The sequence below is a fragment of the Empidonax traillii genome, unplaced genomic scaffold, assembly GCF_003031625.1.
Source record: "Empidonax traillii isolate 1590-97213 ecotype Southwest subspecies unplaced genomic scaffold, ASM303162v1 scaffold1097:size207311, whole genome shotgun sequence".
Lineage (NCBI taxonomy): Eukaryota > Metazoa > Chordata > Aves > Passeriformes > Tyrannidae > Empidonax > Empidonax traillii.
Window position 1 is genome coordinate 50,516 of NW_020956290.1, and position 26,148 is coordinate 76,663.

General features: G+C 51.2%; 1 protein-coding gene across 1 annotated transcript; it reads right to left on the reverse strand.

The window, feature by feature from the left end:
• Positions 1-1,098: 1,098 nt before the first annotated feature.
• Positions 1,099-25,615, reverse strand: FAM83C (family with sequence similarity 83 member C). Its single transcript, XM_027904834.1, has 4 exons — positions 25,061-25,615; positions 17,957-18,124; positions 13,218-13,342; positions 1,099-2,443 (listed from the first exon to the last, which is right to left on the reverse strand). The coding sequence occupies exons 1-4, from the start codon at positions 25,613-25,615 to the stop codon at positions 1,513-1,515; spliced, it is 1,779 nt and encodes a 592-aa protein (XP_027760635.1). The 3' UTR covers positions 1,099-1,512.
• Between the last annotated feature and the right edge of the window lie 533 nt (positions 25,616-26,148).

Consider the following 26,148-nt stretch of genomic DNA (forward strand, 5'->3'; position numbering starts at 1 on the left):
ACGGGAAGGGACCGGGAAGGGGCAAAGTCCGCAGCCACTCCCGGCGCCGCCGCCGCCTCAGAACCACGAGGTGCGGCCGCTTCCGCTTCCGGCGGGAGAGGAGCAGAGCGGAGCCCGGCCCTCACAGAGCGGAGCCCGGCCCTCACAGCGCCCCCCACCGGCCGGGAGGGGCGACCGCCACAGGCAAGGGAGGGACCGACCCGGGACATCCTGAGAGGGACAAACACCCACCCGGGAGGACAAACACCCACCCGGGAGGAACAAACACCCACCCGGGGGGGACAAACACCCACCCGGGGGGGACAAACACCCACCTGGGAGGACAAACACCCACCTGGGAGGGGCAAACCCTCACTTGGGAGGGACAAACAGCGACCCCGGGAGGGACAAACACCCACCCGGGAGGGACCGTCCCGTGGCGGCAGCACCGCCCCAGGCACCCCACGCCAGCCCTGAGGGACAGGACCCGTCCCTGTGTGTCCTGATCCCACCTCGGGTCGAGCCCGTCATCGCTGTCCCTGTGTCAGGTGTGCCATCACTGTCCCTGTGCCAGGTGTGCCATCGCTGTCCCAGTGTCAGGTGTGCCATGCTGTCCCTGTGTCAGGTGTGCCATCACTGTCCCTGTGCCAGGTGTGCCATGCTGTCCCTGTGTCAGGTGTGCCATCACTGTCCCTGTGCCAGGTGAGCCATGCTGTCCCTGTGCCGGGTGTGCCATCACTGTCCCTGTCCCCACTACCATGGCCACCCCCCCGTGCAGCCCCAGCCCAGGAGCTGGCACAGTGTCCCTGTCCCAGCGGGAGCCGTGCCCGGGCACACCCCAGTGCTGACACTTTGGGTGTGTGACAGCAGACGTGTCACCTGAGTGCACACCCGTGACCCGGTGCCTCTCCCGTGCACAGGGCCCCCTGTGTCAGCTGCCACTGGTGTTCAGGTTGATCCACGAGCAGAACCCACCTGAGCGCTGACATTTTTCCATGCCAGTGTCAGCCAGGGGCAGATGCCAACCGTGTGCCCAGACATGTCCCTGTCCCCTCCCTGCACAGCTCAGTGCTCTGCCCCCCACCAGGACCCAACACGGCTCTTTCCAACAGAACAGCTCCTTTATTTTAACATCCCCCTCACTCTGGGCATCTAACTGGCACCAGGGACAGGGAGGAGAGTTGCTCAGCACGGAGTGAACCCAGGCTAACCCCGCACACCTCCATGGCCCAACAGTTTCCAGCCGTACAACGGTTTTGCTCCAAGTTTGGAAGGAAACAGTTCTTTCCCAAATGGGTTAAGAGAGCGTGGATTGTGTTTATGTGCTTTTCCCTCTCCTGCCACAATTATGCCACTGGAAATTTGAACTGGAGTCGCTAATCTCACCTGAATCAGTCATCTGCACAGATTAAACGATTAAACAGGCGCCTTTTCACAGCAACGAGACTAATTTGCCACCCATATTTTGATTCCAAGCCCCAAGGAAAAGCAACCCCTGGAAAATCAGAGCCGAGGCCCCCTGGAGGCCCCGGGTCAGAGCTCGAAGCGGCTGTGTATGTGTTTGGATTTTAGCTTGTTGTACTTGGTGATGAGGTCCAGCTTGCTGTGCCCCAGAGTCATTCTCTTCTCCGCCCCGTACGCGCTGTTCTTCTCCATCAGCACGTCCTCCAGGAACTTGTCGCAGCACAGCACCGCGGGCTTTTTGTCCCGCCAGAGCTGGTTGTTTGGGGAGAACAGGTCAAATTTCCCGTGCCCGGGGCTCTGTCTCTTTTCCACCCCATAGAACACGTTGTCATTGTCAGCTGGCAGCTCCCTGGGGGTGCCCACGGGCCCCCTCTGCTTCAGGCTGGTCCCGTTGCTCCCAGTGCCCTCCGACAGGGATTGCAGCGGCTGCTCCGGCCTCGGAGGGGAGCAGTGGCTGCTGTTGGCCTTGGAGTCCCCCTGATAACCAGGTTTATTGGAGCTCAGGGCAGGGGAGGGCTCTGGTTGCAGGAATGTCCTTGCCGACACGAGGTTTGGTTTGGGATACAAGGTGGGTTTATTTGGCAGACCAGTCGCTGAGTCTGGTGGTTCTTCTTGCTGCCTAGCGGGCTTCAGGGATGTGTCTTCCTTCCCCTTCTTATTGCCAGACTCAGAGCTGGAGTCTTGCTTTTCCTGGTGTGCACTGCAGCTGGAGTTTTTCATAAAGGGAGACACTTTTATGCTCCTGATGCTCACGTTGGAAAGGCTGCTGGAGGGGCTCAGGGTCTCAGCATCGTTCCCCTGCGGGGGTTTTAAAAGGCAGTTGTCAACTTTGGAGGTGCTCCGAGAGGAGAGGCACGTCCCAGGATCCGGCACACAGAAGCTGGTCACTGCCCTGGACTCCGCATACAGGTACCGGAATTCCTTGTCAAACTCGGCAACGATTTGGCCACGGAAGTGGGTCACCAGCCCGGTGTGGACCTGGCTGCAGAGCCAGGTGAAACTGCAGGAAAAGGAACAAAACACAGGGAACATTCAGTTCACGGAGCGCCAAGACAGCCAGCGTGGATTTTAACGTTCCAGGGGTGGATTGCTCCCCGGTTTGTGCCGTTAGAACTTTCTCTGGGTGTGCAGGGCTGAGATGGCTCGTGGGCGTGAGTGTGCCCATCTCGTGATGACAAAAGGGCAACCCCAAAATGGTCATTTCATTTCAGCTTGGGGGTCCCCTCCTGGCCTTGGCAGGAGGGGGATTCTCATGTCCTGACACCTGCAACACGTGATGGACTTGAAGGAGCTGTTTAGACAGACAGGAGGTGAGGGGTGGAGACCCTGGGCACTGCCTTGAGGACTGGAGGTCCCCAGAGCCCACAGGAATAGCTCAGGACAGGAAGGCTGATGATGTTTTCCAGAAATCTGTAAGATTCCCAGATGCATGGTCTTAGAAATTTGCTCAGCAGGTGCAGTCCCTGCCCTCACAGTACAGTGTTTTGGAATCTTTTCTGGGAGCTTGTCCTGTTCCACCTTAAAACCAATCAGTTTTTGCCCCAGCTGGGGAAAAACTCCATTAACTGCCACTCTTCATATTTTCCTTGTCTGTTAAACCCTACCTGTTGTTTATGCCAAAACTGTAACCTAATTAGTTCTTCCTCCATATGGCTACAGATCATAACCACAATTCTCCTCCTAATCTTCATTTTCCCGGATTAAACAGGGAAGCTCCTCTTACAGAGTAGGCTCCCCAGGCTCCTGGTCATCCCAGGCACCAGCTGCTTCTTTTTTATTTTTATTCTTGCTATAGTCAAACCAGATCAGCATGTTTAATATGTTAAATAAACCAGAACCTTCAGAGATGGCAATACGAGCTTAGGGCTGTGTTATCAGCTGCTGAAGTGAAACACTGACTCTAAAGAGCAGGATGAAATGAGAGAAACTCCAGGAGAGCAGTTGTAATGAGGGATTATAATTATTCTCAAATAAATGTCATTTCAGGACAAGATACTGGCACCGTGTTTTGGGACCTCATCAATGTTTAGTTCACAAGACAGCTCTTTGGGAAACTTCTAGTAAAATGCAGCTGGGGCCTGTCCCTGAGCACTGTGCAATTGTTCTGGGTCATACTGGTGTTTGGTGTGTTTACACTCAGCAGACACACCCCAAAGAGCAAACCAGGTAAATTAGTTAAGAATGAAGGAGCAGGGAGGGAGAGCACTCACAAATACCATACTGGAGGCTCAAAGCAAATGCATCCACCTCCACGAAGATATGAGAGAAAAAAAACCGAACCAGAAACGGGGATGACTAAATGACAGAGGAGAAGCTCTTAAGTCCAGAAAGACCCTCTTTAAAAAAGGTTGGATCACACATTGCAAAGGGGGAAAGAAACAACATTCAGCTCTCTGGGGGTCTGTGGGTGACAGGACCCGGAGAATTCCTCTGCATGCCTGTTTATCTTACTGGAGCTCGGGATGATCCCTGCCCTGAGCCCCCCTTTATACAGAGCATAAAGGAGGGTCGGTCTCCTGTGGAGATCTCTGTAGATGAAATTAGAAAACACCAACAGAGCAGAGAGCAGCAACTGGGCAGGACCAGGGAATGTCAGCCATGGGATGAAACAGCTCAGGTACCAAGCAGGATGTTCTGTCTCCCACTTGAAAGGGGCCTGGTTATCAGGAGAGTGGCAGGCTGTTAAATGTCATCCAATGTTCCTAATGTTCCAGACCATTAAGTCTCAAACTGCACAGCCCAAATTAGATAGATAGAAGTTGTAAAGGTACACAGATTAGTAGAGACTCTTCTGAAGGATACAATTAATGGCCAGATAGGAAATATGAGACGGTAGGAAAGGCAGCTTTGGCAGAGGAATGTTATCTCTCACAAAGCCTCGGGAGTTCTTTGAAGAAATCCGGGAGTCCAGACAGGGGAGATTTCATGGACTGACACTGTCAAAGGCGTCTGTCCCAGGGCACTGCCTGGCTCCCAGGGGTGCTGGTGGCCATGCTGCTCACAGCTCTCCCCCTGCTGCACAGGAGAGTCTGCCTTGCACCCCTCACCCTGTGAGCACTGGCTCCTGAACTGGGAGGGGACCCTGCTTTATCCTGGGGGAGGATCCTCCCTGTGTGCCCAGCCTGGCACCACTGCTGCCAGCACACCTGGAAACAGCTGGGCAAGGGGTCCTGTTTGCCCTCCTCGTCCTGGCCAGGAGGTCTCAGACTCATGTTCTAGCAGGTACATCCCATGAGCTCCCTGCCCACCAAGGCCTCTGGCCTCGCCTCACCAGGGGCAAACAACAGGTCTGCTTGGGTTCTCCTTGCCTCCCTGGACAAAGTGATTTCCACCTCCTGTCCTCTCCCAGCCCCTCTGACCCAAGCACTGCCCCCAGTCCGAGTGCACCCATCCATCTCCCCTCATCCCTGTGAGCTGTCCTTCCTGCTGTGAGGACAGAGCCCTCCCCTGGTCTTATGACTGTCCCTGCCACTGATGCCTCTTATGGCTCTTTGCCCAGCCCAAGCAATCCTTGTCCCAGTTTCCCATGCTGATCCCACCCTGTGCCAGGATAGGACCTGGAAGGATCCATCCAAGTCCCCTGGTGGCACAGCCCTGCCCCTTGCCATGGTTTCCATGGTCGGATGTGTGCCTTGCCCATCACAGCTATTCCCATCGCTACAAACTGATAAAGGTCACGGATGGCATGAAATGGTCATGAAATAGCCAGGGAATGAGCACTCTTGGTTTCTTCTGGTGTAAAAATGAGGCACTGGATGAAGTAAACAAATGCAACGTAGACAAGAAGAGGTACTTCCAAGGCCAGGCTGGATGGGGCCTTGAGCAACCTGGTCTAGTGGAGGGTAAGGTCCCTTCCAACCCAACCCACTCTATGATTCTATGATTCTGTAATTCCTTACACAACGCTCAGGTGGATCGTGGAGCTCCTCCCTGTGTGCCACTGTGGATGCTGAAAGTTCATGTGACCTTCTGACAGTGTCAGGATTTTCCTGACATCATTTCTGCCCATAACAAACTGCTGCCCACAGAGCCCTGATCCAGTTCTGGATCACCCTGGGGCACGAAGGAGTCTGGGACGGGGTGACTGTAGGACAGGATCCCTTCCCTGCCCCGCTTCCAGACACTCCAGGAGCCGGTGCAGCTCAGCCCTTGGCCGGGAGATGGAGGTGCAGCATCACCTCGGGAGGTGGGGGCACCTGCCTGTCCTCGCAGCACCCCCTGCCCGGGGCTCTGGCAGGGGCCGAGCGGGAGTGGCAGGAGCAGCCGCGGGATCCTCCATCTCAGCAGCGTTTTCAGCACCCGGATTAGTTCCCTGCGTGCTCTCCCTGCTCTGCTCTGGGTCACGGGGGCCTCTCCCCAGCTCTGTGTACAGGTGACTCCACATCTCCGCACTCAGCCTCTCTGCCTCTGCTCTTCCCAACATACAGGATACCAATTTTCAGCAAAAGGTTTTTCACTTCTTTCAGCAGCTTCTCAAACCCATTTTTACGGCTCTTCTGTCACTTGGGCTGTCAAAGCCACTCTTTTCTTTCCATGTGCCAATGCAAACTTCTGTGTTTTGTTTTTGCTCGTGGCTAAAAGTAGGTACCACATAACACTCGTTACTAGGCCTTTCATTTCAAGTGACATTTTCTTTGATAAGGTGACAACAACCTGCCTTTATTGTAGCAAGGCCTTTCAGCTGCTTCCAGCACGCTTGAAATCATTTCCACTCCTTGCTTTTCATCTTTGTTTTGATCCAAACCACCGCAATGCATTCAGCTAATTTGGACACCCATTTCAGCTCTCTCTTCTTTGTTATTCCCCCTTCCAGCAGCAAGCCTCGTCTCTTTCTGCTGGATTCACTTTTTATTTACACACCTGAGGACTTGTTTTGGTGTTCCCAGCAAGGCTGTGTGTACCTTATTTCCTGGCAGTGCTCACAGCACTGGGTTCCCTTGCTGACACGCCGTGCTTCCCATTCCTTACACACTCCCTTCCTGCTTCAGCATCATTTCTTTCTTGAGGGGACTGCTCAGGTTAGATCTGGAACTCGCTCTTCCAAGCTCTTTCCTCCTGCCTGGGCCATGAATACCTGCGAGTATGAGCACCTTGCTTTGATAGAAATTCCAAGCCCCCCCCAGCTCCAAACCCACGGAGCCGTGCCTGCCCATTGCCAAACACTTCTGTACTTCAGTTTGTTTCATCTGCAGTCACGTGCAGAGCTTTTGCAATCCTGGAAACTGTCACCTCTCGTTTTTCAGTCTCAGCTGCTGTGTCGGCTTCAACCCCAAACTCTTGAGTCTTTCACTGTGGCAAACACTGAGCTCCTTCCTCTCTGTGCCCGTGGCAGGACACACTGAAACCGTCACCATCAGTCACTGTGAGCTGAGAAATCCAGTCTCCTCCAAGGCAACTCAAACAGCCCTTTCAGGCTGACAGTACCAGCTCTTTTTTCTAGCCTTAGTCTGGCAAATGTTTGCTCTACTTTTCCTGTTCAAGATCCTGTTTAGCTCTAGCCCCTATTTGCCCTTGGACTCCTCTCCCCTGCTGCACCAGTAAATGTCTCCATATCCTTCACTCTGCCACTCAATCAGTGCTCAAGGAAACACACTATTGCTTCTGGTGCCCAGAATAACCCTAAATAGCTAGATACAGAACTACAGTTAGGATTTTAGATTATTGCTTTACCCAAATACCTCAATTTAGGGTTTTTCCTTCATTTAGAGGAAATATAATGTTGAAGATGGAAAACACAAGGAAACATCTAATCAATAAATATGTAAGAGCTGAGGGGGCTAAACTAATTTGCCTGCAGCTGTTTAGTAAGAGCCATGAGCTTGGTTCCCATATTTGGAAAACCCTATCCTGAGCTGGAAGGGACCCACAGGATCATCCAGTCCAACTCTGGCCCTGCCCAGGATACCCCAACAATCCCACCCTGTCCCTCAGAGGATTGTCCAAACCCTCCTGCAGCTCTGGCAGCCTTGGGGCTGTGCCCACTGCCCTGGGGAGCCTGTTCAGTGCCAACCACCCTCTGGGGGAAGAACCTTTCCCTGAGATCCAACCTGAGCCTGCCCTGACACAGCTCCAGCCATTCCCTCAGGTCCTTCTGGTGGTCACTGGAGAGAAGAGATCAGCATCTGCCCTTCATTCATCTCGCCAAGAGTATTTTGGAAAAGAAGAAGGGCTTTTACAAAACTACCAAGGAAAATGTCAGTACAGAGAACAACAGCACCAACACCTGGGGTTCCAAATGGGGATGACATCTCCCACTCCTGCAGCATGTGTAATACTGCATAGAGGGCTTGTAGAAGAGAGACTCTGATGGCTACAGATGTAATTAGAGACTAAAACTGGATTTCAGGTGTGATTTGAGCATGTATTGGAGGGGAAAAGGGACTCTCCTTACAGCTGATGAATTAATAGACAACTACTGAGTACCTGAATAGCCAAGGATAGAGTAGGAAAATACCACTCTGCAAGAGAGGATGCAGAGAGCCTGGACATGTGGATGGATGCACTGTCAGTGTAGAAGGACATATTGGAGGTCTAGAGGGATCTACCAACTTGTGCTTCATGAGCAGCCTAAATAACAAGAGTGCTCACTGGGATGAAGGACATTAGAGACATTTGGATCTGTTCTGGAGCTCTGCAGAGAGGCCACTGGGTCAGTGTCTGTTCAGGTGCCATTAAAATAAAAAAGATACGGTGAGTCTCATGGGAAAAATAAAAACATCCAGGTAGGAAGCTCAAAAAAAAAAAAAAAAAACCAGTATTTTATTGGCAGCCTTATAAAACGCTCCCTCTCCCGTGCTTAGAATGGGACAGAGAAGCAAAAGAGCATTTCAGGATATGGGTATGGAAATTATGTTAGGGAAAGGGTGTTAGAATCATAAGGAAATGGAAAACTGCAGGAACATAGTGACTATGAAGAATGCTGGATCCCATCTTAACCTAACTGCAACCTGGCTCCTGCACAATATGGGGCAGAAGCTGGGGCTTGAAATTAGAACCTGAAGCAAAGCTGGGATGTGTAGAGGGCCACACAGTTTGGGATCACCCACTTCACCTCAGGAATAAAAGCAAGAAAACTGTATTTGATAAAAGGACAGGATGGAAATCAGAGACACTTGGGTAAGACATAAGAATGTGTAAGAACATCTGAACAATTTAATCTGTGTTTAGAAAAGTGCCTGGTGGTGAAAAACCAGAGCAGATCCAAGCATGGACACACACATGAATTTTATGAGATAAAGGAACAGAGAGATGATGGGAAATACCTGAGCTGAAACGATGACTGACACAGGACGCATCTCAGGAACTTACTGGGCCAAAGAAAATCAAGGAACAGTAGAACTACAAAGGTAGAAATTATACAGAAAGGACAAGTGGAGGTTAGGTTGCTGGGCAAGGGCTCAATACATTTAAAAAAAAAAAAAATGCCACGTTGAGGAGGTGCTGAGAGACTGAGAAGGCAGAAAGCAGAGGAATAAAGGGAGATTCTGCCAGGCTGAATGGGGGCCACTACGAGGAGAGTTACCAGATCTGCATTTTAGACACTGTAAATGACCACTTTTTTGACAAACTAAATCAGAAAACCAACCAAAGAAGAAACAGCATCGCCAGTTCACAGGGTTTCTTTGGTAAGGCCTCTCAGCAAAAAATAACTATGACCTACCCATATCAAATACTCCTGCAGGACCAAAATAATCCATAACAGGAATGCTTAACTTCAAAGAGAAAGTGAGGAATGCTATTTAAAAGAAATTTAAAAGAGTAATCAGAAAGGTTAAATGCTTGAGGCGGCATGAAGATTGTTTAAAGATGCTATATTAGAGTGTCAGGGAAAATGTACCTATCAAAATAGAGACATTTTAAACCATCCAAAAACTCACCATAGTTAAAAGGTGCATTAACCAAAAATATTACAGCAAACAGCCCTCAAAAACGGAAAGTCAGCGATTTTCCAATGATTAACCAGGGAATAACCTATCATTTAAAACTGAACTTAGCAGCAGAGGAATGGAAAGCAATAAATGTCAACCTTTTTAAAGAGCTCCTGGAAAACTACAAACCAGCCAGCCCTATTTCCATACTGAACAAACTGGTAGAAGCAAACAGGGAGTGAAATGATGAGATGCATTAATAACTATAATCACACTGCTGAAGACTCAGCATGTTCTCGTGGATGGAGGCCATGCCTCAAAAGCCTCTTGCAGATCTTTAAAGGAGGCAGCAAGCACAGGGATGGGTGTGCTCTGCTTGATGTACCAAACTTGAACTCTCAAAGAGATTTTGACGCGGTCATTCAGCAAAGATCCTTTTTGGGTTTGGAAAAATTAAGTGATGGGGAAGTACACGGGACAGTCTTCTTGAGAAGTTGCTTAAAGGTGCAAATCCTACCAACAGTTTTAATTTGCCCACAGAAAAGCCTCAAGTTTTGTGCTGAGATTGCTGCTGTCCAACATAATCAGAAAAGCCCAGAAAAAAAACCTGTCCCCCTGTCAGAGCTCACGACAAAATTATTGTGGGTGGTCAAAAGAAAACTGGATAATCAGAAGCTGCAAGAGGATCTTATAGTCATGGGGGAACGTGACAAAATGATGGACAACTAAATGCCCAAAAATTCAAACTCTGGACACACAAAATGACTGAACAACCAAGGATATGAAGGACAGCAGCTGGAGAAGGGATGGTTCACGTGAGGCATTATAATGGAGGAGGAAAAAATCCTGGATGCAGTCAAGAAAGCAAAGAGGAAACAGTGATTTCCTGTGCACAGACTGTAGGAATCTGGGGGCATCAAAGAGAATTATCTAGCAGCAGGTCCTTCCTGGATCCACCCTGGATCTTTGGCTTTACTAAGTAACTATTCCCATCCTTTGAAATTAGCTTTCCCATCTCCAGGAGCAGTGATCTAAATATCTCCTATACAGGCTGCAGTATTCCCAGGAATAGAGTCCCTGATTTTCTCCTGTGGAAGTGTTTCTGACCACTGTTGAACAAATTCCTCAATTTATTTAGTTTATTTTAGTCCAAAACATCCTGTGCTTACTGGGACAGCAGAGAATCAGATATAAGACCCTATTCAACTGAAATATTGTCTTCCAGAATTCCAGAAGTTTCAGCTCTGCAGAGATCTGCAGAAAGAGAGCTCATGGCAGTTCCCAGTCCCTGCTCCAGAACAGCACAGGGAGGAACAGACCCAGGGAATGAACTGGTGTTTTAAGCAATACCCTGGGCCACAGGGAAATAAGATGCTCCTCCAGCTGTGCAGTTCAATCCAGCTCACACAGCTACTCCAAAAGGAGTGGGCTCAGTTATCTAATCCCTGCCCCTGCAACCACTGGAGATGGATAGAGGGATTTAAAAGCTGTGTGGATGTGGCACTTGGGGACATGGTTTAGTGCTGGGCTTGGCAGTGCTGGGGGAACAGTTGGGCTCGAGGATCTCAGAGGGCTTTTCCAACCGAAGTAATTCCACGATTCTGGGATCCTGTGTTTCCAGGCAGCGATTCACTCCATCGCTCTCAGACATCTGAGGATGGTCAAAATGCCACCAGACACTGTTCTCCCTGTTGTTTATGTACAGAAACCAGGTACCTCCATTTCTCAACCATTTTGCCAGAGTCTGATGAGGTGAGAGCTCCACTCTTGCAGGTGGTGCAGTCAGCACCAGAGCAGAAGGTGCAATTGGAGCTACAGCACTGAGGAGGACACTGGCAGCCTGAGGGTCCAGCACGTGCTCACAGGGAGATGGAAAGAGAGAGAAAGGGAGAGGGACAGGGAGAGCATTGTTCAAGGAGACCTGGTGGGAAGAGGATAAAGTACTACCAGGGCATCAAACTCACAGAAACATCAGAGCAATCTGTCCTGGGGAGCTGCACTGTTAGTGAAGGATAAGATGATGTGAAACAGTGTGGAAATACCGTGGGAAAGATCTGTAGGTGGAAAACTCAGTGTCTAGTAATAAAAATATAGTGCAAGAACAGTAGTCCTGACCCTCTGATCAGAAGTGTGATGGTGAGCAGGGTTAACTGAGATCACAGAGGCTGCAAAATTAGGACAGACAGTAACAGTGGAGATTTCATCCACTCATACACATACAGGTTGATGCTTCACTGGGATGAACCACGGAGAAAAACTTCTTGGAAGCAATAAACGATTACATGCCAAAATTAACTAGTCTAAATTGTTTGACCCACAAGAAAAGATGCAATTCAGGATGTGGTCTGGAGTGATGCAGAGGACTCAGAGCCAGGGGTAGAAGTGGAAGAGCCCGTTTGTAAGAACGATCACAACACAGTTTTAACTCTCTAGTGGCAGAGAGCAATGTAAATAAATGCAGCATGGGGGGATTTAATTTCAAAACTGTAAAAATGCAGCAATCGGTCAAAGAGAGCTGAAAAGGAGGAACCCCTGGATGACGATGGCTGGTAAGTTGTTCACAAATGCTGTACTGGCAGACAAGGAACTGGGGATCCCACCTGAGACCTGTGGGTCAAAAGGGGCACTCCTTGATGTCCAGGCCGTAGCTGAGAACCTCAGTGAACTTCCTGCATCCCTTGCTAGTGCTGGTGACACCGAGACGTGTTCCACTCCCGTGCACCAGCACCACTGGAAAGGCTCTTGGCTGAGGGCTGGGAGGTTTCCAGTATGATCCCACCTGCACAGAAGGGTCTGGATATAACCTTGAGGCCACTGGATCTGCCCTCCACCCTGGGGCATGACAGAGTGTGCTGTGAAGAACAAGATTGCTGATGGCATGGAGAAGCACAGCCTCTTGGGAAAGGACAACAGCAAAGGCAAGCCCTGCCTCACCAACCTGCTGGAGTCTGGGGAGGGAGCCAGTGAGCTCATGGATAAAGGGATCAGTCAGCTACATGGATCTGGGTTTTCAAACAGCCTTTGGCAAGGTTTTACACCAAAGTCTATTAGGAAATGAAGTTGCCCTGGTCGTGGAGGAAAGGTCTTGTTGTGGACCAAGAGCTGGTGAAAGCACAGGATGGAAAGGGCAGGGTTTGCTTTCACTTTCCAGCCTGGATAAGAGCCAGCAGCAAGACCTGAGACTGGTGCTGGGACTGGTTTGCATCTTGTGGGTGACCTCAGGGCTCGAGGGGCTGCAGGGAAATTCCCAGGTTTGCAGAGGATCCTCAGTTTCTTCAGGTGGTTGGATACCTCAGTGAAGGTGAGGAAATCCAGAAGGACCTCACAGAGCTGAGCAAGTGGACAAAAACCAAAAATGTGCCTGATGAACTTCAGTGTAGGAAAATGTGGTGTATCCACAGAGAAAAATGATCTGTATCAGGCCTGTACGATGCTGAACCTAGAACAGCTGAGGAAGGAGCTCAGAGTCATCGTCATCATCTCTCTGACGTATCAGCTTGGTTTGCAACAGCAGCTAAAACACGCAGGGAGTGTTGGACCCTGCCAGCCAAGGCCACCACAACAAACCAGAGTCTGGGCATCTTGTGCCCCTCTCCAACAGCTTGGTGCAATGCTGGGGGGGCCACAGGCAGTTCTGGTCTCTGCTTCTCAAGAAGGACGTGGTAAGGTCAGAGGGGGTGCAGAGAAACAGAATTAAAAAGGCTGAGGGATGCAGCAGCCACTGCACAAGGAGAGACTGAAAAGTCCCAGCTCTTCACTACAGAGAAGAAAAGGGCAGGGAGGGTGGGTGAGATGAAGGCTTGGAAAGCTGTGTAAGCACTGACTGGGGCGAATGCAGGGCATTCAGTGACAAATATTTCCTCAGTGCCACCAGTCTTTGTCACAGCGGCTGCTACGTTTTCTTACCTGTATGTACCAGCAAGAACTTGGTCACAATCAACCAGGACAAACTTCTCCAGAACCTGGCCTGCAAATTTCTTGCCTGCTTTGCTGTAGTACGTGTCTCCACTCAGGCATCTGATGCGCATGTTCTGAAACCAAAGCAAGCAGAGTTGGTGAAGGGGCTGAACTGAACCGAGATGTTCCTCATGAATCACTGCTGGACTCCCACAAGCCTGTGCTCTGCTCTCAGAGGTGGAGCCCAGCAAGGCATCAAGTATTTCTTGGCTCCTGCACACCCAGTGTTTTGTCACGCTGTCTGCTTCTCTAAGATAAAAACACCAGCAGGTATTAACAAGTTGCACTTGGGTGTAAATTCTAGCTTGAAAAAAACCTGGAGAATCCTATGAGCCTACAGACCCATTCTGAAGTATGTAAAACTATCCAATTTCTTCCAGATTATTAATAATATTCAACTTGCCAGAGCTAATGGCTCTGCATTGGAACTAAATTTTGGTACCTGTAACTGCCAGCCAGTTTCTAGTCAATCAAATGTTCTGGTTTTGTGCAATGACAGGCTTCTTAAAACCAAAACATCACTCAGTAAAAAAAGATTTACAGAGAGAAACGTCTACATTGTAAGAACTGCCTTTTTATCAATTTATTCAAAAATTTTATTAACATTTTCAGCTGCTGTACTCAAGTGAAGCAGACCTGATCCTCCTCTGCTTTCAAACTGCAACAACTCGTCTGATACAACTTTGGCCTGTAAAACCAAACAGAAATAAAAAAAATGATTTGCACCTCAAGTAGGGAAGGCAGAAGAGCAGAACAGTGGCTGGAAACAGTTACTGGCCTGGTCTGTGTGATACAGTGCCAAACAAAACATCTTGCATGACAATAAACATCCCTAAGGCTGCACCTACTCGGGGCTGCCAGCTCATCCCTTCCTGCGCTTGAGGCTTCCTGCCCTCCAGGTCATTCCTTCACGCTGTCCAGGTCATTCCTTCCTGCCCTCCAGGCCAGCTCCCCTGCCAGCTGCAGCCCCTCTGGCACAGCAGGAGCTGTCCCAAGCTGTCCCCAGCTGTGTCTGGCAGCTCATCCCTGCCGAGCATCAGCCCCACTCCAGCCCCACAGCTTTGGGCCACACGCGATGCCAGGGCTGATCTGCCCCTGGCAGAGGTGGGCACTGCCCAGGTGGGTGCTCAGGGGGAGGTGGCAGCCTCCCTTCTGCCCCCCAGCAGATTCCTGGCCAGGCACAGCCCCCTCTCTAACAGTGCTGCAGGAAAACACAAGCACCACCAGCTGGGATTTACCTGAAGACATTCTCCGCAGGGCACAGCCCCAACACCCCTGCCACCCCTCCAGAGCTGCCCCTGGGCATCCCTGTGCCCCCTCCACCCCCTCCTCCTCCTGGCAGCTGAGCCTGTGTGAGCTTCCCGGGACTCCAGGGGAGAGCCAGGACCGGCTCACCCAGTCCAGGACCTCGCGGCGCGGAAGTCGTGCCTTGGGGGTGAGGAGCAGGTGAGTCCATCCCTGATGGATCCCAGCCACCTGAGGCAGGTGATTCGATTCCTGATGGATCCCAGCCACCTGAGGCAGGTGAGTCCATCCCTGATGGATCCCAGCCACCTGAGGCAGGTGATTCCATTCCTGATGGATCCCAGCCACCTGAGGCAGGTGATTCGATTCCTGATGGATCCCAGCCACCTGAGGCAGGTGAGTCCATCCCTGATGGATCCCAGCCACCTGAGGCAGGTGAGTCCACCCCTGATGGATCCCAGCCACCTGAGGCAGGTGAGTCCATCCCTGATGGCTTCCCTGTTCCATCGGAGTCCCTGCAGGCAGGGGTGGGATTCCTTCCTGGAAACACCTGCGGGGAGCCCATCACAGCAGGGTGGGAAAGGCGTGACCCTCACGTGGCAGGGGGAGTCTCCCAGCCCACCCAGGAGCACCATTTCCTCCAGGGCTCCACAACAGCAGCAAATCTCCTCCCACCAGGGTCCATCCAACCCCACAGGCTCTCTCTGGTGGTGGGCAATGACAGCTGGGAAGAGCAGGAAGAGGGCAATCATATATGCTGCTGCCCCTAATATTGCTGCTGCCCCTCTTTTCTGCTCAGGGGATATCCTGATCCTCTTGTGGTTTGTCTCAGTGGGAAGCCCACCAAGTACTTCCAGCCTTCTCTCGAGTTCATGGAAACTTTTAGGAGGGACAGAGCTGAGGCTTCACAATCTTTGTACAGTGGTTCTCACTTGTTGCCTTCTTGTGTTCCAGAGGGAGTCCTCCTCTGTCCCCTGTGAGAAGGGAGAAACCTTCTCCCTGGCAGGACAGTTGGGCATTGGAACAAGTCACCCAGAGGGGCCGTGCAGTCCCCACGCCTGGAGATTTGCAGGACTGGACCAGGTAAGGCCCTGACCCCACAGGTGATGCTGCTCTGAGAGGCAGGTTGGACTTGATGACATCCCAGGGTTCCTGCCAGCTTGCATTAGCCTGTGATCCTCCGAAATGACACCACAAGTTGCTGATACAGACCAAGATACCCTGGATGCTTGGGGAGGTGGCCAGTCAACACAGCGATTTTTTTTTTTTTTTTCCAGTGCCAAGGTTTTAGTAACACTAATTCTCACTGGGAGGAGCTTCTTCTTGCCACCTCTGGGGAAATTCAGGTAAGGAATATCCCATGAATTTGTCACCACAGTATTTCTTCACTCCCTTTGTCCTTTCCAAAGCTGGGTGAGTTGCTGACATCTGGTTAATTTTTTCCATCCTCTCCTTCCTTTTGGCAATCCAGGCCCTGAATCATCCCAACAAGATGAGAATCCTGCAGTCTTGCAGGAAAGCCAGACTGCCAGGTACCAGTCTCCATCCCGACAGTAGTTCCAGGATCAGCAGATGGGCATTTGAAAACTCCAGGCTGAGTCTCCTGCTGTCGCCACTGCCAACATTCCACATGGGATTTGCTCAGCACCAGGATTTGCCACCAGCAGGCTCACATATTGTTCTCAGAAGTAAAGATGCTGGAGGGGCAATTACCCCAAATTCCCCATCAAACCCCAAATTATTCCAAATGGAGATTTGCCACCACATCCTGTCACAGCTCAGAGGCAGGAATAAAATCTGTGCCCTCATTCCACCCAGAGGTGAGGATCCAGCCTGTGTGGTTGGTTATGGGATGCTTGAGGTGCATCAGGGTAAGAGGCACTTCAGATGGAGAGCTGTGCTGAGTCACAGAAGGGGGAGGTGAGTTCATCCCCCATCCAAGCACAAGACATGACATCAGGCCCAACAAAGAGATGTAGGCGTCTCCACGGATACAAACTCACTCCAATTTTAATTAAAAACAACGGCCACATCTTGGATAAGAAGCAATAAAATAAATCTCAGAGAGATGGAATTCATCCGGATCCACCAGGTGACTTCAGTGAGAAGGCTATTTTTGACAGCAAACATGCTCCAGCATGAAGCAGTTTCCCCTGCCAGTTGCCATCTCAAGAGGCAGGATGAAATGAGTCTGGGCTGTGAGAAGCAAGAAAGGACAGAGCTTCTCCAGCACGTGGGAAGAATCACAGAACCACAAAATCATTGAGGTTGGAGGAGACATTCATGGTCATTGAGTCCATCCTTTGACCAATCAGCCCCTTGCCAACCAGACCAGAGCACAAAGTGTTTCTCTAAAGAAGCCTCTCTAAATCAACCTTTAAAATTAACCTTTGTCTTGGCAGGTTAAAAAGGAGGGAAAATTCAGACATTTGTAACTGCATCTATTTTGAATGCTGTAAAATGCTATTTTTGCATTTTCCCTGGCCTGTTCATAGGGAAAACCTATGAAAGTGATGGAGGAGAATCAGTGCTCCAGGGAATCCTGTGCACCCAGGGAAGGAGAACAGCCAGCACTGCTGGTCTTGCAGGACTAACAAATGACAACAAAAAATCGGTTTCCACTGATTTTCCATTTGATGTGGAAGCTGAATATGGAATTCCAACTGAATTTCCATTGATAGGTGGTAGCCAGAAATAGGGAACAGCAGGATACTGGGCTCTGAGGCTGCAAGTTCCCAAGAGAGCCTGTGGCGCTGCCACATTAATTTGTAGTGTTTTATCAGCCAAGCCTTTGGTGATTCCCCACTGAGCAGGAATTGGGCTTTTCACAAATCCCTCTTGGCCTCAGCCCTGAATCCCAAAGCCTAAAAGCAGATGTTAACATGAGATTTTTTTAACCTGTGGGTGCAGCAGAAGGAAGTGGTGGGGTTTGCAGCAGGACATCTGAGGGGACTCACTGCTCCCCTTCCCCTCCCACCCTGCAGCAGCTCTGGAACCTCAGCTGAGCTCAGGGATCTGAACTATGAGAAGTTGAAGTCTTGCAATTCTGTGCCCTCCAGCAGGGGTTGTATCACCTTGCCCCTTGTCCAGGAGATCCAGGTCCACATGAACTAAGTTTCCTGGTCTCCCTCTGCCCCAGCCCAGCAAAGTGTTCACCAGCTCACTGCATCTCACTGGCCTCGGGTTCCCACTCCCTGCGTGTCAGAGTGAAATGAGGACCAGGGGACATCAAGATAAAGGACTAGGAGGCTCCTCCACATCTTCCCCTGTGCATCCAGACAGATCTTGATCTCCAAGACCAAACAGCCCTGGTCCCTTAGCCTGGGACAGTGAGAGAAGGGAGAGGTTCCAGGGAGCAGGGACAGGGGACAGGACAGAGGGTACGTGGTTTTTATCAGTTCCAAGACCTCGTTATCATCCCCAGCGTGTAACTGAAAACTTACTGGGAAGCTGTCCTGAGTCAGAGCCATTTTATTGCACATCTCCACGAAATGCTTCAAGTACTCCTCATCCAGGATCAGGTAAACAGGGACGTGCCGCCGGCTCGAGGCCTCCAGAAGGTCACACAGGATTTCCATGTCTGTAAACAGATCCATCACAATTGCTATCACCTGGCCAGGAGAAAAGAGGCATGGGGAAAAAAAACAACACAAGAGACTGTTGATATCTCATGCCCAAGTGAATTGTGCCTAAACTATGAGCTAAGCATTCAAACCTCCTGAGTTACTGAGCATCTGTGGCCACCTGGGGGGAGATGCTTCTGGACCTTTGTCTTTAACAGCCCTCAGCCCACCATGGCAGCTAAAATCAAACTTTAATAACTATGAAGACAATCCCCACCCAGGTACCTCCCATCTCACCTGCCATTCACAGAAAGGAAGGGCTGAAAGGGCATAAACTCTCAGTGTCAGTGGAGGAACAGGCATGTGCTGTCTGAAGCAAATGTGCCAGGAAAAAAAGCACATAAACAAGAGCAGAGACTGAGTCAAGTCATCCTTCAATCAGCAAGAGTGACTCCACGTGAATGGCAGAACAATGTGAAAAAGTACAAATCTTTTCAGGAAGGACACACTGCCAGGTAAGGGAGAAGGTATCCTGAGCATGTACATGTTACATCCCAGGGGTGCCAAGACAAAATCAGAGAAAAATGTGTGTTGCAAAGGATCCCTTCCCGTTCCTGGCTGGCAGAACTCCTGCACACACAGCCCAGGATGCAAGTGATGGGTATGAAACATGCCAGGAATAACACTACGACTTTTTAAAAATAAAAATAAACCAAAGGCCTGCAAGGTAAAGTCTCCAAGGAGGTGTTTTGAAAAAAGAAAAGAACTTTAAAGAGAACTGTCAGTTCTTTAAAGAATGAGGTAGAAGAAGATGACCGTGGCAACCCATCCCACTGTGGAGATGGAATGGGATCACCATGGCCACATGAATTCTTCAAAAACTGGAAGGAAAATACAGAAAATAGAAGGTAAGTCATGACAAGAAGCTACTACGAGTGAGTTGACCGAGAACTAGAAAATTCAAAGTACAGTAGGACTTGCAACCAAAACAAGGGTTGGTTCCCAATGGCTGGGAAATCAGCCAAATAGGAATAGTTTGAAGAGGCTGTTCCTCTGTTCCTCACAGAGGGAACCTGCCAGCAGACAGCACGGGGGACCATTATCTGGATGAGAAAGTGACTGTTGGGATCCACCTGTTGGCTGTCACTGCTAGTGATGGGAATCAGGAGGACACTTTGGAGAAGGAAGGAACAGGCAGGAGAGCTCTTGCTGAGCAGGATGATTTGTCACTGCCCCTCAGGGTGCAGAGCAACCCGGTGACTCAGACCCTGAACCATCAGCAGTTAACACTGAGAACTCATGGGAGATGGGAACACACTGGGGGATGGAAGAAGACAGTGAAGGATTTACCAGCAGGGCAGCTTTGTTTCAAAGCTGAAAAAGTAATAGAACTACTGCCCAAATACTTCAGTCCCAGTCTCTGCCTCATTAAAGCAGTGGATAAGGTAACTGGTACTCGTAAGGGGGGTGCATAACCCTGATGTGAGTTCCTGCACCCAGCAGAGGATGCCAAATAAAGATGGCCCAACAAGCAGAGAGTTTGGGAGGGAAGCTCCAGCTGCCTGCCCTGCTGCTCAGTGTTCATGCCCTGCACCACAACTGACACACGAAATGCATGAGAGCCTGTCCTGCTGCTCACCTTGCCCCCCATGAGGAGGGAGCCTGTTTGCCAACCCTCCCCTGCCTGTGTTAGAGCAGGGCCACAAATGTACCTCTCCATAGCCCAAATCACCCTGTGCAGCTCATCCTCTGCCACTGCTGCTCTGCTGCTCCTCTCCAAACCAAGAGCCAAATGCAGAGGATGGCAGTGAGGGCAGCTTTTCCATGTGCAGTGGCTCAAGATTTAAACAGGAACAGGGGATATTGCTTTCACGGCAGGGGTCTGACCTGGAATTGCTTCAGGAAAGAGCAGATGAGCTCCAAGTATCTCTGTCCTTGGATTTGTGCTCCAGACCCCCACGCTGGCCCTAGAGTGCCCACTGCCCCACAGCTCTTCTGCTCTGTTTCCATTAATAAACTGTCTCCTTCCAGGCTCACCCTCGTGGTCTCGGTGATGACTGAGGCAGCTGCCATGGGCAGAGTGGGGATCCATGAGCTTCCCTGTGCTCCCTGCCCCAGACTTCTGCTTGGGGAGCTGGCTCCTCTCAGCCTGCACACCCCCTGTGCACCAGAGCCGTGGCAGAGAGGGCAGAGAGGGCAGCAATGCTTCCTGTTCCCGTGGGGATTTAGCCCTTTTGCACGTGGACAAGACTTCATGGCTCTGTCTGTTCTGTCCCCCAAACCCACCTCTGTGATGATGCTCGAAACAATGTGATTGCTCCTCAACATCTTGCAGAAGACCCCAGGCCCAGCCCACCACAGCAGGTATGGAGGCTGGAGCAATCCCAGGCATCCACGTGGGACACAAGGCAGCTGCCAAGAGCTAAAAATCATTCCTGCTGTCCAAGCCCCAACCACGTCTCCTCACACCTCTCGCCCTGGCAGGCACAGCCTGACTCTGAAGGGCACCTCTTCTGTTGTCCTTGCCAGTGTTGCGTTCCCAGAAACCTTACAAGGCTCTGGCAAACTCTTCTGCCCTCCTGAAACGTGCCCACCTGGCCTGGAAAGCAGAGTCAGCCCTGCAAGAGCTCTGCAAGCAGTGAGCAGCATCTTCCACTTCCCAAATTAATGTTGCTGCTGGGCTATCAGCACTGGGTACTGCTGAGACCCGCAGCAAACAGGACCTCACCACGTCCCTCCACACTGTCCTGCGGCCAAAAACCAAGAGCAATTTAGCCAAATGACTCTGATGGGTCACACATCCTTTGATGATGAAGCACCAAAAAAAAAAAAAACTATAGCCCAAACCTCGTGCAAGGCCTCAGGCAAGTCCCTCTCGGCCGCACTTTGCCTCCCGACACTCCAGCTCATCTCAAGCTTAGGTTTGAAGGCAGGCTTGGCCCTGGGGACAATCTAAACTCTGCCTGGGAAGGCAATATGATCGAGTCAAGGGAGAGCAATGCTCCTTTGTCCCCAGATCCCACGTGCCCAGAGGCACTGTCTGCACAGAAGGTCCACACCACCTTGCTTTTCCCTGCCAGTGCTCGCAGGCTTTGGCAGGGCTGGCTGGCACAGTGCAGGGCTGGTGCTTGCCCAAAACTGGCAGTGCCAGACTGCAGTGAGAGGGATGGGGCTGAGCAGGCAGGGTGGCACAGGGTGGCACAGGGTGGCACAGGGTCACCGCAGCCCTGCACCTCCTGGCAGCCCCGGCTGGGCTGCGGCGTCAGCGAGAGCCCCGGGCCAGCTTGTGCAAGCTGGGTGGAGCCCTGGGAGTCCCACTCATGCCTCCCACAGCGGGCCTTCCCCTGGCATCAGGAGGAGGAACAGGCTGTGGCTCTGCCCACACCCTCCTCCCCAGCAGGGACTTGGGCAGAGGTGCCCCTGGTGGGCAGCACAGCCAGTGCCAGGCAGGAGGGACAAAGCCTTGTGTCAGTGGGGGACAGAGGGGGGCTGTGCCCTCCCTGCAGGGGGAAGATGCAGGTGCCCATGTGGGGCTGCTCATTCTAACTGTGGACATGCATAAGAGCACTCAGATCAGCATGTTCTCTTGGCAGCAGGCAGCTCTTACAGTCACATCAGCTCAACCCCAAAGCCAAGAGGTTTTGGGGGGAAGAAGACGACCCTGGAAGTTTTTCCCTTGAAGGCTCCTAAGAACGTGTGGCCACAAAAGCGAGGTCTAAATCCTCAAAGATAATTCCCAACAGCTCTCTAAAGCAGTGGGAGTTGGATATCCAAGTACCATCTGCAATTCAGGCTGCTGACAACACAGCTCATGTTTAAAGCTTTGAGCGTCCGAGTCAGTCGGGCCTTGCAAACTTAAACAAGGTCAGTGCCCCCAGCCCCTCGGGGTCAGTGGTGGGAGCTGCGAGGCTGGGCTGGCTCAGAGCAGCTCTGCTCCTCACCATGCTGACCACAGCCTCCGAGCCCATGGCAGGACACTGCAGACACACAGCTGCCCCACAGGCTCTAGAAAATTCACACCTTGCCATTGTAGGGCTAAACCGTGACATTTCCAAACCCACTTCTGGAAACTCACAATTCAGCAATTACTGGAGTCATCACTTTGGGAATTACAGCACTTACCAGCACCCCATTGGGGTTTGCCATCTGTCTGGTTTCTAACCAGCACAGCTGGTTTTGCAGGTATTTGCCAATAGCCCTGTGGTTTGGGTCATTACTGCAGTGGTGCCATCTGAAGCAACAACATCGCTTCCCTGGGGACTGCCAGGGACCCTCCTGCCATCACACGGAGAGCTGGGTGCACAGCCAGAGTCAGAGTTGTACAAGAGGGGTGAAAGAAGCAGCATGGGCAGTTCACACCAGATTGGAGCTCATCCAACAAGAGGGAAACTGTAATAGGATTATCAAATGAAGCAAAGGTGTGGCTGCACCGCGTCTTCTTAAGTCTGCAAAGAGAACAGCTCAAATCTGAACATCCGTCTTCAAAGAGGGCGGGTTAAACACAGCCAGGTCGAAAGACCAACTGCACCAGCAAAAGGTACCAAGGAAACAAGTGCTCTTTTTGCTGATTTGTCTGTACAAATGTGCTGTTGCAAAAGACGTCAGCTGATGTGGTTCTGTGTGACTGCACTGGGGAAGCAGCAAACAGCATTTCCAGACAGCGCCCTTCTGTCTACAGGACCTGGCAAAGCCACTGGGGATCTCCACAGCTTCCACACTTCCCACCAGCACTGTATCCTCAGGGGAGGAGAAACACCCTGAAAAAGGGATCTGCGACAAGAGGTGGAAGTCTAGTGGAAAAAATACTGGAAATGGAGAAACAGCAGCCGAAAAGCAACAGCAGGTGATTCTCCACGTGGTTCCTACCTGGCATTTCAAGCAAAGGATGTTTTTACCTCTGGTTGCTCTTTTGTCATTAAAACACACATAAGTAACATCCTTTTGCATGGTTTGATGAGCAAAATGACTCAGTAAGTACTTAAATATGTGTAACTGGGGTTTTGAATGAGCTGGAACTGCCATCACTCATAGAGTTAATCATAGGAAGCACTGGCCAGAGCTGCTAACCCAGACGCCAGTAGAACACCAGTAATAAACCAATAAGATGGTTAAAAACTCATTCTCCTGTTTCACACAACAGTCAAAAACATTGTGTGGAATCCCCAGCTTGAACACAGAGGGCTGAAGATTGTTGGGGCTTTGTCAAGTGACGCAAAGAAAGCAAAAAGCTCAAAACGTACCGAGGGTACAATAAAGCACCCGCTGCCTGGGCAACCTGCCCGCAGCAACAGGCAAGTTCCTGTGAACTGAGAAAGCAGCAAGATGTTTTTCCTGTGGCTCAAAGGATCATAATACCATGGGAGATCCGGGACACGTGCTGAGTGACAGGAGGACGTTTCTTGGTAGTCATTTACTCTGTGCACTCTGCCGTGACTGTGCCTTAATCCCCACTGCTGACAAGGCTGGGGTCAGCGTCGCAGAACTTTTCAGATCATTTAAGCTACCTGAAATCAGCTGCCTGCAAGGACAAACAAAGCTTTTTGTCACTTACTTCCTGGACCAAAACTTCCTGTATTCCCCTGTAAGGTGCAACAGAAGCTCAAGCCTAAAGCAAGGGCTGCTCACAACCGAGCAGCAGCTCACGTGGCACAAGAGTCCTTGGGGCAAAAGAGAAAAAGATCCCCATTCGCCTCATATCACACCCAAACCTCCTCAATACGTGGTTCTTTGAGGATGTTCTGATGCTGCAGCAACCTGAGCTGCTGGGAACACATGAATTCCTTTGCTCAGCTCTGCTGGTGGTGACAGGTCACACTCGAGCTGTGAACAGCTCACGGTCTCAGCACGGCCGAGGTCCAGGCATGACAATTCCTTATCTCCTGATACTGCACTATGAATGCAAGGAGTGACTGAGAAGTTAAATAGGAAACTACCGGAGTGATAAGAGAAATAGCCTAGAAGATGACTGGTTAAAGTGAACTTTGCTCTAAATATTTCCTCAATATCTCAACACAAGTACTAATGAAGAAAACTAATGTGGAACAGCTGGAAAGCACAATAAAGAGGACAAAGACAATAAAAGCTGCAAATGTGCCTGTGGTACAGTTGTCTGAGTTGCTGCTTTCAAACAGAGTAGAGTGGCAAAGAAAAAAGAAGCAAGAAGTAGCATAGTGAGTAAATTCATGCCAGGACTGTGCTGGGTGGGCAGGTACTGTGGTCATCCAGTTTTTATGACATCTGAGGGTTGTAATAACACAACAGGAACCGTGCAGTGGGGCAAAACAGGCTGATCCTACTCATCCCCAGAGAGGCACAGACATCAAGCCTAGAAGACAGGATTTTAACCCACTTCAAACCACAGGCAGGGATTTTCAGTCCCACAGATTTACTCAAGGTCACATGTGGGGAGGCCCTGGCACAGGTTGCCCAGAGAAGCTGTGGCTGCCCCTGGATCCCTGGGAGTGTCCAAGGCCAGGCTGGACGGGGCTTGGAGCACCCTGGGCTAGTGGAAGGTGTCCCTGCCTGTGGCAGGGGGTGGCACTGGATGGTCTTCCAATCCAAATCATTCTGTGGTTCTCCCACAGAAACTCACCACTGGTGTGTCCTGTTAACATGATATCCAGGGCTGGAGAAGAGCCCTGGCCGTGCAGACTCCCTGGTTGAGGGAGCAGGACTGGCTGGGACAGCCAAATGTGAGCTCTGCAGGCCCTGCACTCGCTCCAGGCTCTGCATCCCCACAGCCACGGACACGGAGTGCCTCCCAGGGCACGGCCTGGATGACAGGAAATCCCCAGCAGAAAGAAATTACAGGAAAGGAAAGGAGCAGGAACAGTTACAGATCTGCTGCAGAGAAAGCAATCACACCATGGCAGACATGCAGAGAGCAGTGACAGCACAGAGCATGTGGGGCACAGGTGTGGGACCAGCCACCACACTCGGGTGCTGTGGCAGGACCCCACTCGAGGGACACAGCTCTATACATACCACCCGTGCCTGGCTGATCAGAGACCGGACCAAATCCTTAATGCTGTTAGTTTTGTTTCTTTGGAAAACCACAGTGGCCTGAGTCTGGACAGACACCGTGAGGAGTGACATCCCCGGCCAGCCCAGCTCCAGCTCCGGGGGGTGCACGTCAGACATGAGTGGGAAGTAGGTGCCCGACGTCAGTTCGGAGTCGAGGGAGAACCTGTCTCCAGTGTCCGCATCGCCAGGGTCAGCATCCTTGTCTTTTGTCGCACTGGGATCCGGAAGGTTCTGGTTCCTCTGCTGGCTGATGTACTCCATGTCCAGGGTGGAAAGGAAGGGCAGCTCCCGCTCCTCGGCGATGGCGCTCAGGTAGCCGCGCTCGCCCTGCTCCAGGAAGGCGTCGATGGCCAGCCTGGCTGTCTCACTGTGCTGCAGCACCAGCGGGGTGGGTTCCCTCCACCACGGCTTCTTCAGCTGCTCCAGGCGGCTCTTCAGTGGCCCAGCCACCCCTTGCTGGCCCCCGTAGCTGCGGTGGAGCTGGGGCCTCACCTCTACTGCCAGGTAGTTGAACATGACGGGAGCTGCTGATGCTGAGAGGTGCCTCTCCAGGTGGATTAGTCCTGTGCCCGTCTTCAGGTCTTTTCTGCCCCTCCTGCACTCCTGAGCTCCTCCCAACAGGTTCCTTCGGGACTCAGCATGAGCTCCACTCCTCCGCTTGGGAGTTAATCACCAGGTACAGCCTCCCGGTGCGGGGGAGGAGCCGCCTCTCCCCGGCTCCCTCTTCCAGTTCCCTCCGACACACCTGAGACTCGGTGCCCAGAGTGTCCCTTTTGCAAGGGGAGGAAGATCAGCTCTTCAAGTTGCTCCTTCTTTTTCCTTAAAACTGATTAATGTCCTGCCCTCCCCTTCCCTTCCCTAGAGAGGTCCCCACCCTTGGCCAAGCAGGCTCTAACCTGTTTTGTCCCTCACTGTGCTCGCTGTGGAAATGCAGATGCTGGAACTTGTTCCTGCTTGAAATTTGTTCCAAATCAAACATGCTGCTCAGTGTCAGTTATAATGAAATACAAATATCCCAAGTGGGTAATCAGACTTGGCAAAGAAACTTA